The 13927-nt window shown below is 45.9% G+C and overlaps 1 protein-coding gene across 7 annotated transcripts in view; it reads right to left on the bottom strand.

Moving 5' to 3' along the window:
* AP3B2 (adaptor related protein complex 3 subunit beta 2) overlaps nt 1-13927 on the bottom strand; it is a 78599-nt gene that overhangs the window by 63115 nt on the left and 1557 nt on the right. For 3 of the 7 annotated variants that reach the window (XM_066592441.1, XM_066592442.1, XM_066592440.1), the window contains exon 1: nt 852-1866. The exons of the other annotated variants lie outside the window; for them this stretch is intronic. In XM_066592441.1, coding sequence (XP_066448538.1) covers nt 852-1072 — 221 coding nt within the window. In that variant the 5' untranslated portion in view covers nt 1073-1866. Of the gene's footprint in view, nt 1-851; nt 1867-13927 lie in introns of those variants that run through there. 7 annotated transcript variants of the gene reach the window in all.

Below are 13927 nucleotides of genomic sequence, written 5' to 3' on the forward strand. Positions count from 1 at the left end.
GATTCTGCCAATCTGGGGGGATTTACTTTTTATCCCTTCTCCTTACTTTCCAGCCCTGACGCCCCCATGAAGGACACAACCTGTTCATTGCTGTTCACTGCAACCTTCCTTCACCTACAGTAGCGATGTCATCTTCTAAATACTAAGACATGCTCAACAGTTATGTCCGCATTACATTACTGGAGGTAAAAATGGCAGACTGGGTAATGGGGTATAAAGGAACAGGCAGGAAAGAGCAGATATACTAAGAATAAAACACAAGATCCGATACACGATACAGGTACTGTGGACAATAAAATGTTCCATAAGGCAATATTGTCATCCAGATCACTGGGTATGTCCATGTAGGGCTATCCATAGATGTGAATTCTCATCACTTACCATCTTTAGCACGGCATACTTATAAAGATAAGTTATATTTATATCCTACTTTACCCTAACTGCATTAAGGCTTCCTTCACAAACTTTTTGTGCTTGTAAAAAGTCATGATTTTCATACATTTTTTATTCACACTTTTCTGACATGCGTTTTTTTAAATTTCCTATAGAGAAGACTATAATAAAACACCTGATAAAACATCATAACTACGGCATGCTGCATTTTGAAAAAAAAACAAAACATGAAATGAACCAAAAAGTGAAGAAAAACACCACTATTTACACACTACTTTTAGTGCATTTCGTATTTGTTGCATAAAATGCAGGAGGAAACACCAGGAAAAATGTAGCTATTTTTCAAAATGCACTATGTATGAAACCACCATAAGCACTAATGCGCCAAAGCAAATTGATCTCTTAAAATGGTTATGTATGCCGTCTCAAACTTTACAAGTACTTGAGAGTCTCCATACCGCACTGGCTGACTTTGGGAACTTGATCCACCGTTTTCTGTGCTGGTTTGTATTTCTGGAGATTTGAGCAGTTTCAGCTCATCCGCTTGTAGCGCGTTGTAAAAGGTTTGCACTCCTCCATCTGGTGTCAGAACCGGACTTTTGGCCTCTTCTGATCGGTGATTCTTTACTAGATTCACAGCTGTCACTGGCAATTGTAAGATCTTCTGCATGGGCTTCATATCTGCTTGGTGGATACTGGAGGCTCTTTCCAGTCAGAACCAAAAATGGTAATGTATTGGATGAATCAAGGCAACATTTAGTCTCAGGTCTCCGGAAGTTTGCTACTGTATAGAAACTTTGTACAGCTGTGTGATAACATGCATCTCATGCGACAATGCAAGTCTAATGTCTGGTGGGCTCATTCACTTTAGCTCTTCTTTTGATATCCTTTCTTTGCAATGGAAAATGCTGTTCGCATCCTTCATTAATATCCAGTATAATCCACAGACGATCTTGTAGGATTGTTTACAGAGAACTCAGCATTCTTTTCTATCCAGCTTAGGCTTGTGAAATGCATCAGAGAGTACTTTTTGCTGTCCTCTTCTGTATGTGGTGTGAGATACACGTTATCTACCACACAAGTTCCAGATGTCTTTATACTCAGGATCAGATTACAGATCCCCCGCCTGTATTGTTTCGCCAACCTCCGCTCCACTCCTTACCTATCTCCTTTCATCTGTCAGTAGCCTTCAGCCTTGTCACTTCACTCCTTCCTTTCTACTTTGCCTCCGATCTTCTCCCAACACTCCTAATTCTCCTTACTGCCTATTCTTCAGCCTTCGCACTACTTCCTTGCATTCCCTTTCTCTACAGATGTATCTGACCTGCTTGCCTTGTTGTTCGCTCTGTCATTTAGTTTCAGCTTTTGCCATATTGTATCCTACAAATATGTTCCGTTCTTTTCTCCTGTTTCACCAGCTGATCCAGTTTCAGTCATTTTGCAGCCACGTTTGCAGGTCATTCTCCTCCTCCGGCTCCTCGCACCCCTCCCACATACACATCTCTGGGAACATGACTCAGCCTGGATGATGTGCGGCACACACTGCTTCCTCCCACTCCTGCCTACCGTCCACCACCAGTAGTCTCTCTACCCTCACATCTACTGTAGGGCGGACTCACATCAGCGCAATTGCGCATAATACGCGGTGAAAGGAGTCAATGAAAGTACATTGATTTTAATTGATCCATTCACGCTTGCGTATATTCATTGCGTGTAATACGCGCGTGAAAAAGAATGCAGCATGTTCTATTTTACTGCGTATTACACGGGATAGAGCCCTATTGTTCTCTATGGATGATTAATGAGCACAGTACATACGCAATTACATTGGGCATGTGCGGCGTTTATACGCAACATCACTGAGCGACAGAGCGGGAAATTGGAAAAAAAAATGAAACAAGTCAGACTGCGCCTGACAGCGTGCGTGGGATATGCTGTCACATGCAGTGAAACATTGCTGCCATAGGTTGCAATACACTGGCTCACACAGTGGTAAAGCGCTGGGTTATACACGCAGCATTTTACCGCACACTCGTGTAAGCCCGGCCTTACGGGTCATTTACACGGGACAAATTCGCTCACAATTAGTTTGCATTCACTCTTCATTATCTCTGGCTTTTAGGCCGGTCTTACACGACCAGATTTGAATTGCGGAATCCACAATTGTCACCAGAGCGGACAATCCGCGATATTCCGCATCCATTACAAGAATAGAACATTCGCATGTCCGCTCGCATGACTGTGTCTGCCTTCACATTTGTGTTGCAACCTCTAGTCGGACATTCCGTCGCAGATCTGGCACAAAATACCGGAAGAAATAGAGTTGCATGCAGCGCTTTTTCCTCCAGTAAAATGCCAGACAGCTGAGCAGAAACCGTACGGACCCCGGTATAGTCCATGGGGGCCGTCCGGCACTGTTTTGTCATAAGTCAGACCTGTTCAGCCAGGGAATTCTCCTTTCCTGCTCCCTGCACAATCCCCGCTGCAGATGTGAAGGCAGCTTTTCTCACACACATACGCCCACATATACACAGACGCATACAGCTGCTCGCACCCCCATCAGCATCACATACCAATCCCTTTCTACTCCGCATAATCAAGGTTAGTACTTAATCATCTGTCGCAGTTGAGGTGATGCCCCTGGACTTGCCCTAATCCTGGGTGCTTGCTGTCCCTGACCGCTGCCGTAGCTAACCTGTATTCTGCATATATATTGTATTCTGCGTTACATTACCCCACACACATACGGCGCTGAATCATCACACTATTCGTGAGCTCAACTACACACGAGAATTTAGATACTGCAGCATAAACCGCGCCCGCTGTTGTCCAACAGGTCATAGTTAAAGCACATAACACAGGATAATTCACATTTCGGGATAGTTGAAGTGTTTCCCAAATGTATGCCAGGCCTGAAAACCACCACCGGGGAAGTCCTCCGACTGCTCCCTGACATTACGCAATACAACCAAATCTGACTAAGCAATAAAACAATGGTTTCCTGCAAATAGAGATAAAGCACACATAAGTAGCAACATAGTACTTCACATACTTGGTATCAGCTTATATTATGTTCACATCTGCGTTAGGAAGCTCCGCTCGGAGGTCCTGTCACAGATCCAGCACAAAATGTTGGAAGAAAAAGTCCTACATCAAGGACCTTTTCATTCGGTGAAATGCCAGTCGGCTAAATGGAGACCAAACAAACACCATTACAGTCAATGAGGTCCATTTGGCGCCTTTGGTTCTGCCATAAGACGAATCCATTTGGCCAGGAGATTCCCCTTTCCTTCTTCTATAACGGAGCACAATAATGGTAGACCTGAACGGAGATGTGAACATAGCCTCTAACTACTCTCCTGCCACCCTACAAACTCATATACGTGTTAAGGAAGTTACATAGTTCAGAAAGCCCATTTTCATATAATCTAATCGGTAATCTGAATTAAGAAGAAAGATCCCCATTTTAGCAGCTTCATCTCTGGTCACTACAAAGCACATCTCTTGCTCTGAAGTTATTTGATAGTAATAGTAAAGGTAAAGTCCCCTGGTGCAAGCACCGAGTCATGACTGACTCCTAGGGTGACGTCACATCATGACGTTTTCTTGGCAGACTGTTTTTGCGGAGTGGTTTGCCATTGCCTTCCCCAGTCATCTTTTACCCCCCCAGCAAGCTGGGTACTCATTTTACCTACCTCAGAAGGATGAAAGGCTGAGTCAACCTTGAGTCGGCTACCTGAACCAGATGAAAACTGTGTAATGCTTAAAGGAGTATTCCAGCATCTTTTTGTTTCTGCTACAACAACAGGTCATCAATAAATGATTGCCGGAGACCCGCCACTTGGATCTCCACCGATCAGCTGATTCCTGGGGCTGCTGTCAAGGGGGCCCACACGCAGCCAGTAAGTACGCAATGCCATACGTATTTATCTCTCTGCCTGCACACTGTGAGATATGGTCGTGTGAACCTGGCCTAGTATGTGAAATAATTGTCTGTCATTTCCACAGCCCTCCATAAAGAGTTCATAAACGTTAATCAATAGATTATATGTAAATCAAAATGGTGCCACTAAAAAAAATACCAAAAATCGCTTATGTCATGAAAAAAAATCATCAACCTCCTAAAAGGGGTTTTGCAACAAAAGTAATAATGGTAGAAGTGAGCGGTAATCATATAATATATAAAGAAAACTTTTGCCCCTTTTACATGGGATCAGAATCTCAGAATTCTCGTTTGCCCGAGTGAACAAGCTGGTGACGTCATCACTACCTCGTTCACTGATTGTTCAGTGTTGTACACTCCTGTGGAGAACGCCGAAAGATCTGTGTATAAGCTGCACGACACGCGAACGAGACAGCGCAGATTTTTTATGTCGGCTGAATCTGAACGGCGAATGAGAAGCGCACGATTCTCATCTGTCATTCAGTCGTTGGCTGTGTTTAAACTGAATGCTTACTGTTCATATTTGCTTTTTTGAACGCAGTTTTACCTCGGCACGAACGTGCTGCTCCTCCGCTGCAGCTCCCATCTGCCCAGCCTGCCTCTGTGTTCATATGCGGTAGTGATCATGTGGCTGCTTGTCCATGTAGCAGTGACAGCGTCAAACAAGACGCCATCGGTGATGTTCCTTAAACAGTCCTGGGCCGCTACATTACACCTGTTTACGGAATGTTATCAGGGCCAGAAGACCTGTTCATATCGGAGGGTCATGTGATGCAGTGTCAAAGCAGCCCTCTGGCGTCACAATAAATCATTAGCTGGAACAGGGGTAGGGATTAAATTTTTAAAAACGGAAAAAGCCTTAAAAGCCTAAATAGATTGCATTCTTAAGGGGTTAAGTAAAAATAACTAAAATATTGCAATTTTATCAGTAAAATATGCTTTATTATAGGCAAACAAGTAAATTCACCTATACATATTTACTGTCATATGTCCCTAATAACCCGTGATATAAAATGAATGCCTTATTTATCCAACATAGTTAATTCTGCAAAAACAAAAATAAGACCATACCAGGATTGCTATTTATGTCCATCCCGCCTCCCAAAAATTCATCGGCTGGGTTCACACGGGGCAGAATTGCTGCAGAATTTCCGTGCAGAAAGCCCACACGGCAATTCCGCCCGCAGCTCCTGATTCCGGGATTAGCCAGCAAAGTGGACGAGATTTTGCAGCCAAGCCGCATGAAAACTGACATGTGGCGCGGAATTCAATTCCTCAGCATGTCAATTCTTTTCTCATTTCCGCAGCGGCCCCTCTCCTCTCTATGGGGAGAGAAAGCCGCATCGGAATGCCGACGGCAAAGCCGCTCCAAAACCCGTGGCCTTTGAAGCTGTGCTCATCCCGCGGAAATCTCGCGGTTTTTCAGTGCAAACATTCCGCGAGAATTCTGCTGGAATTCTGTCCCGTGTGACCCCAGCCATATAGTATATACCCCAAAACTGTAGCAATAAAAACTACAGGTGGCTCCACACATCTCCATTAACGAAAACATAACGCTATGACTGCAGGAGTCATACACTACTACTACAGGTATATGAAAAGAGTTAGATTTCCTTGCGGCACGCAATCTTTGGTGGGTGACAGCGCGGGAACCAGGGAGCAGGTGACTATAAAAATACCTTACCTGGCTCTGTCACCTCCTGAGCAGCACCACAACTTAGTTTATGGTGACCTATAGAGGTGACGGGTTCCTGTTAAATGATAAAGTGCCATAGAGATTGTATTAAGAAACTGCATAAACAAGGTTAGGTTCACACAGGGCGGATTTGCCGCGGTTCTGCAAAACCGCCCGCGGCCGCTAATCTCGGGATTAGCCAGCCATGTGGACGAGGTTTCTCAGAAACCTCGTCCACACGGGACGGCTAATCCGCTGCAGTAAATCCGGTTGAAACCGTGGCTGCAGCCGCGGTTTCAAAAGAAGCAGCATGTCTGTTTACTTTAGTTTTTTTGTTTATGTCACGGCCGCGCTCTCCTCTATGGGAGAGCCGGCTGCAACGGAAAAGCAAGCGGCAGGGCCGCTTCAAGTCCACCGTGGCGGTTCTCCCAGCGGAAATCTCGCGTTTTTGCTGCGACCAAACCGCGAGATTTCCGACGGGAATACGCCAAGTGTGAACCCAGCCTTATAATATTTAATATATAAAGATAAGATAGTCTGCGCCAACCTCTGGGGCCCTTTTTCTAGAGGCCCTGGTTCCTGTCTGAGGGGGTCGTCCAAAAATATAAAATAATAATAAGTAATTAATAACTAATAGGCCGATCTTCTATTGCAGTGGATTATAATTACGTTTCGCCATAAACCAATGTGCCATGCACTCACCATGTTATTCTGTCAGGAAGGAACAGCGACCCGCTCAAGCGGAGACTTTAGTGATCCCATCAGACTAATGGAAGCCTGTGGTTCTGCCCAGGGTTCCTTCTCAGTCCTGTTTTCAGGGATTCAGCCAGAACCCCAGGGTGTAGAATACAACGCAGCCCGAGCCGGCCTTAGTAGCCATATTATGTAGTACTGTAAACTGTGAGGAAACTCACTAGTACACCGCAAGGCGGAAGACTTAGTATGTGTTTAAAGCACCATCTTGTGGACTGCTTGTACTTATGCAGCAATGTTCACCAGTAGATGGTCAACTATAGCAGCCAGAAACACTGGAGGTTTGGGTTTTTTAAATCTTTTATATTTAACAGGAAGAATGAAAAGGTCTAATTAGTAGCGATGGAGATCAAGGGAATGTAAATACTATATGATCTGCATATGTCATCAGCAGAATATAGGGTACAGCATCCCTCGGTGGGTCAGTGTACAGCTGAAGGGGACATTCTTACTGCGCATTACAACAGCAGATGCGGAAAACTGAATTCCCTGTATATAGTGATATGGAGCATGCTGGTATAACCTGGGAGTTTCCTGTATATAAATATATATGTACAGCTGGAATTAGTTGCACATCCTGTATATAGTGATATGGACTATGCTGGTATAACCTGGGTATCTCCGGTATATGATTGCACACTTTACACACAATTAAAAAAAAACGCATCAAAAACCTCCATGCGATTTAATTTAAAAAAAAGGTATATGTATTGTTTAAATCCACGTGCGGTTTTGTAATAGTGAATGCATTTTTTCAATGTTTTTTTAACTGTGGTTTAAAAATACAACAAAAAACATGAACACAGCCTAAAGGGTGGCTTCACACGAGTGTGATTTTATGCATGCATATGCGCGCACAAAAACACGCGTCTACTACAAGCAATACATTCCCTATGGTGTGTTCACATGTCCGTGCTTTACAGGTGCGTGCCTGCAAAGATAGGACATGCGTGCACAATAGGGAATGCACACATTGTCTTCAATGGAGCCGCAACTGCTGCCGGCGGCTCCATTGAAAACAATGGTCTGCCGGCACCCCGTAATTGTTTTTTAGGGAAGAGTTTTAAATATAAGCCCTTCCCTGAAAAACAAAAATTTTAGTGTAAAAAAAAATATATATACTTGCGTGTCTACCACTGCCATGTCCCAGTGGGGATGAGAAACACATCTGCCGCATGCGGCAGATGTTTTCTTTATCCCCACAGGTTAAAAGAATTCCCTGCTGCACCTGCCACATCTGTGACAGATGCGGCAAAGCAATTCTTCATCCTTGCGGGGAATAAAGAATTCCCTTTCACAGATGACAGCTGCGGTAGCGGATCCAGCTACCGACACCCCTTAATTGTTTTTCAGGGAAGGGCTTTAAATATAAACCCTTCCCTGAAAAACAAGGCAAAGTAGTGTTAAAAAAAACTCACCTTTCTTTAGCTGCCAGGGCTCAGCCACGTCTTTTCTGCGCTGTCCCCAGTTCTTCAAAGCAGTTCTTTTAGCAAGCGGGGATTTAAAATCCACGCCTGCTGAAAGAGCTGCTTTTGATTGGCTGAGGTACTCAGCTAATCACAGGCAGCTCTCGCCTGTCAGCCATTTAGCAGCCGCGGAGAGGTAAGTATGTTTTTTTTTTTCTTCATTTTTTCCTACAACTAGGATTGATTTTCAGGCAAGGGATTATATTTAAAGCCCTTCCCCGAAAATCACTGCGGGGGTGCCGGCATCCCATTGAAATCAATTTGAGAGCTGTTTGTATGCCTTTAAAACACGGACATGTGAACACACCATAGGGAACCAATGGTTCTAATAGACGTGTGATTATGTGCACTCGTATGTACAAACATAAACACGCTCGTCTGAATGCACCCTAATACAGCAAAAACAAGAGCTGCTTATCACTAGCACACATGCGTTGAGAAATACCATTAACCCTACAAAAGCAGCCACCAGCGTTAGCACATTGATCATGACTGCTGTGCATGTCTAGAGCATTGCATGAGCTTGGAGATTCCACTGGACCATAAATACAAAGCTGCATATGTATATAAATCAAATCAATGGAAACAATGCAGCTAATACAAGAGTATAGGGCTCACACTGCATACTTACCCTGAGATATAGATCATGTCGCGATTTATTTCTCTACAGATACACAGTCTCCACATGCTGGTGTGCATGAGTCAATGAAAATCCATTGACTTTCATTGCCTCCATTCCCCATGTATCCTGCGTCTGTGCGATACCAAATGTTTTATTACTTTTTATTTTTTCTTTGGGGGGTAAAAGAGAGGTCAAAGTCCAATGTGACCCCAAGGCACACATACTGGATGGAGATGTTGGGGGAAGGTCAGCTGGTTGAGGGCAGAAAGACGAGGTCAGTTTTTGAGAGGTTAGGGGTGCCCACCCACTAGTGATATTTTTTCCTGCCATGCGAGAGCGATGATTATGAAACCAATGATTTTCAATCTGCGATATCACTCAGTACTTTCAACGGAGCCGGCGGCAGCAGCGCTAGCCCCATTAAAAATATAGGGAGTACATCACGGACTTCTGACAGACTTCCAGGATGCTATCCCATTGCTTTCAATGGGGTCGGCGCTGCTGTGGCCCCATTGAAAGCAGTGGGTTGCAGGCAACCCCCACGGCAATGAGTTTCGGGGAAGGGCTTGAAATATAAGCCCTTCCCTGAAAATCATCAAGGGCTGTGCTGATTGGCTGAGTGCTCAGTCAATCACAGGCAGCGCACAGCCATTCATTGATTAGGGGGCCGAGGACCGAACCCTGTGGGACCCCAACAGTGAGGGGAAGCGAAGAGGAGATGCAGCCAGCGAAGGAGACGCTGAATGAACGGTCAGAGAGGTAAGAGGCCCCTTTAGAAGGCCCCTGGCTGCCATGGCAACCGCATGGCAAGCCGCGATCTTATCACGAGGGGTAGGGCGGGACCTCCGAATATCGGTTGACATTTTTAAATGACGGTGACATTTAAAGGTTTAACAGCTCCGATGAGCGGTGCGGCTTATTGTAGCTGTTGCGGGCAGGTGTCAGCTGTAAGAAACAGCCGACACCAGCATTGCATGAAGCAGGATAAACCCACGATCCCCCTCAATACAGATCCTGATCCTGCAGGACGCAACTGTACGTCCTCTATCATTAAAGGGATACTAAACATAAAGTGTATCTAATCTACTTAAGCATCATATACTAACTTATGTGGCTGTTAGGGCAGGTGAGAGGGAGCTGGGTGCTGTGTCTTTCATACTCACCTGCTTCCTGGTTCCCGTGGTGCCCGCCAGTAAAGTCCGTTCATACTCTTCTATATAAGCCTATAGGAGAGCTTGTGCTCGAGACTCTGAAAAGAGTCCGATTTTTTAGACAGTGCGCAGACTTTACAGGCAGTCACCACAGCAAGCAGCTCCCTGTCACCTGCCCTAACAGCACCATTAATTAGTTTATGAAGCTTAAAGGGGTTGTCCCGCGAAAACAAGGGGGGTTAAGCACTTCTGTATGGCCATATTAATGCACTTTGTAATATACATCGTGCATTAAATATTGGCCATACAAAAGTTATACACTTACCCCCTCTGGTGTTGGCGTCCCCGTCTCCATGGCGCCGACCGAAGCCGCCTTCTCCCTGGATTAGACGCGCTTGCGCAGTCTGCCCTCTTCTGTCCGACGTGCTCGCGCCGCAGAGGTCTTCTGCGCATGCGCAGAAGACCTCTGCGGCGCAAGCACGCCGGAGAGGCCTCTTCAGCCGAACAGTAGAAGCAGACTGCGCAAGCGCGTCTAATCCAGGCAGAAGAAGGCTTCGGTTGGCGCCAACACCGGAGGGGTAAGTGTATAACTTCTGTATGGCCAATATTTAATGCAAGATGTATATTACAAAGTGCATTAATATGGCCATACAGAAGTGCTTAACCCCACTTGCTTTCGCGGGACAACCCCTTTAAGGCCCAATGTTCACGGGCAGATTTGATTTGCAGAAGATCCACAATTCAAGCCCATAGGGAGACATGGGTGTCCACAGTTGAATTAAAGCATGCAGACTTGTTTTGCGGTACTTTTGGTGCAGAAAACAAATTGCAGCATGCTCCATTTTGCTGTGGTTCTGCTTGGACAGCTTCCATTGAGGTCAATGGAAGCCGTCCAATCCGTGGTCCGTTTGCAATTGACATTGCGTGCGGCCCACGGATTCTGTGGGAAAGCAGGAGTTTGAAAAAAAACAAAAACCTTCTTGCGCATGTGTGCCGGACGGCGCTTCCGCACACATTCGTATTACAGAAAAAAGAAGACCCGGACAAGTAAGCTGGCTGCAGGCTCCCGCATACAGAGTCTGACCCGCCCGTGGACATGAGGCCTTAGGCAGGTGACAGGTTGTCTTTATGTTAGAGTGGGACCCCATTCCAAGTGTTGAGGCCCCATGGTCTTCTGTTCAAGCAGAGAGTGAGTTCAGGGTAAGACAAATACATGTTCCTTAACTCCTTTTGTTTGGTTTCCCAGTGATTCGCCTTGACATTTCTACGGTCCTATTTTATCCTCCCACTTCTTTATCCAGTAATCCCCTCTAATGGATGTACGTCGCCTTGGCAGCTCATATGTCTCCAGTTTTAGGAACACTCCAGGACTATCATAAGGTACATTTAGATGTAACGATTCATTCAAAAAATCGTTCAAGGGAGCGAAAGTGAATGATTGGGTCTAAACGAGAGCCAATGACTGAATAACGAACAAGAATCGTTCACTTTTTGTTCATCGATTGTTTTTATGCAGGTATAAGAAGTCATCGTTGGCTTGTTTGCTTATTGTTCAGGTTACGCAGCATGGTCAGTCCCACTCCGTCACTCTCATATACAGTCCCACTCCTTTGAAGGGGACAACGGTGCCTTTACCTGTGAGTGCGAACGAGTTGGGGTGATTTAACATCTGCGTTGGGGATTCCTCCTTCGTGCTCCGTTCAGGGAGTAAAAAAGCAGAACCTCTGTGGCCGAACGGTTCCGTCCAGAGGCAGCGCTGGGCGCACGCCATTTACTATAGTGAGGTCTGCCCACTTTCCACCCAGCTGTCCAACTTTTGGAAGCCCCTTTTTCTTCAGGTATTTTCAGGCGGTACTTCCTACTGGAGGTTTCGATGTGACACCACCATTAGCGGTGACGTCACTTGCTCATTCACTTCTTCAATTGACAATTGGCTCGTCTAAAAAGCCCCTTACATGGGGTGCAGTGAGTAAATAATAGCATTGTCTCCGTGTTTCGATAAGGTGGGGTTCACACCAGCACTGTTACTTTCTGTTGTTTGGCTCCATCCTCAGAAGTGAAGAACCAAAAAAACAGACCTGCTGGATGTGGCAGATTGTGGGCACGAGTACCACTTGACAGATACCATTGACTATTGCGGAATCCGGAGCGGGCGTCCGCGTCTGGATTCCATAGCAAATACTGCCTATAGCATGCTATGCAAAAGTGATTCTTCATGAGCGGAAACCAATTGTGGTTTCTGCTTGTGGATGAAAAATCGCAGCATGCTCCATTTTTGCACGGATTAAAGCCAATGGAAGCCGTCCTATCTGCGGCTATTCCGCAATTGACATTGCGGAAAGGGTCGCACATTCTGCGTCATCGCTAGGCAATGATGTGCGAAAAGCAAGAGTTAAAAAAAAATCTGTACTGCGCCTGTCCAACAGCTTTCCGGGCGGACTGTCTGCAGTACAGAAAAAGCAAAGAAGCTACAAGTACGTACGGACACGGCGACTGCCAGGGCTGGATACCGCATACGGAATACAGCTCTGCCATGTGCATGCGGCTTTAATGTGTTACTCTGTAATATCTGATCTCTCTGCTTATGTACCGCCTGGAATATAAAGCGCTGTGCAGAATGTTGGTGCTATACAAGTATAGATTATTGTCCTCTTCAGGCTTATTGCTGATGCAACACTAAACGGGTTCCGTGTTTGCAGACATAAAAATGTGTTATTTTTCATTTGCACCATTGTCATACTGATAGGTCTCGGCGGGGGTCGGCATCAGCGAGCGGATGTGGAGGAGGTGGGACGCCACATGCAGCGGTGAAGAAACTGATGGTCTTCAGGGACCTAACGATCATTGGTTTCGGCAGCACTGTAGCATGTTGTGGAGCCTCCGCTGAGAGCTGCGGGGCCGCAGTGTAGTAACGTGTATGCTCTTAGTGTCGCTGCTGTTACACGGAACCATTATCTTCCAAACAAATTGCTGGATTGTTAGAATCTGAACAATAATTGCTCAGTGTAAACACGGCCAATGATGGAACGCAATCGGTTCACAAAGGCCACTTTCACACAGCATCGGTAAAAGCAGCGATTTTGATCGCACCATATTACCGTGCCTTTTATTGGTGTTTCGAACGTTGTTTCCTGCATTCGACAGCGGTTTTTAATGCACCCCACTATTCTAATGGGTAATGAGGTGCACTAAAAAGAAATCACTAAAACTAAACAGCACTCAAAAATCGCAGCGTTAGAAAACACCACATTTGAGCGCAAGTCTGCGAGGCCCTATCGAAATCAATGGGAGCGTTGTACCGCAATTAGCTAGGTGTTCAAAACGCCACGGTAATCATGGTAGAAAGTGCATGTGTGAGAACGGCCTGGGTGACAGCGCTGCTGACAATGGGTTCGCCCGCTGCTGCTTGGTCCTGTCCAGAGAGTAGACCGTTCACCTGTAAGGATTCCCCTTTCCTGTTCCCTGAAAAGGAGATCCCCAACGCACCCCTGGGCCAGTCTCACACAGGAGTTGCTTACCATGATTAGGGCCTCATTCCGATGATTAATCCCACAGCGGAATCCGCCCCCGCCGGCAGCCGAGGACCCTGCTTACCCGTCCGGGTCTTCTGTTTTCTGTACTGCGGAGGTGTGTGGAAGCGCCGGCTGGCGTACATGCGCAGTAGAGGTTTTCTTTTTAAACTCCTGCTTTCCCACAGAATCCAAGGCCCATCTGCAATGTTAATCGCGGACAGGTCGCGGATGGGACGGCTTCCATTGTCCTTAATGGAATCCGTCTGTGCGGGAACCGCAGCAAAATGGAGCATGTTGCAATTTTTTGAAATCTGCGAGCGGAAACCGCAATTGGTTTCCACTCATGGACATGAAGGACTGTTTTAGCGCAGCATGCTATGGAGGGTTATTGCTGCGGAATCTGGATCTCATG

This window comes from Eleutherodactylus coqui, chromosome 2, assembly GCF_035609145.1.
Source record: "Eleutherodactylus coqui strain aEleCoq1 chromosome 2, aEleCoq1.hap1, whole genome shotgun sequence".
Lineage (NCBI taxonomy): Eukaryota > Metazoa > Chordata > Amphibia > Anura > Eleutherodactylidae > Eleutherodactylus > Eleutherodactylus coqui.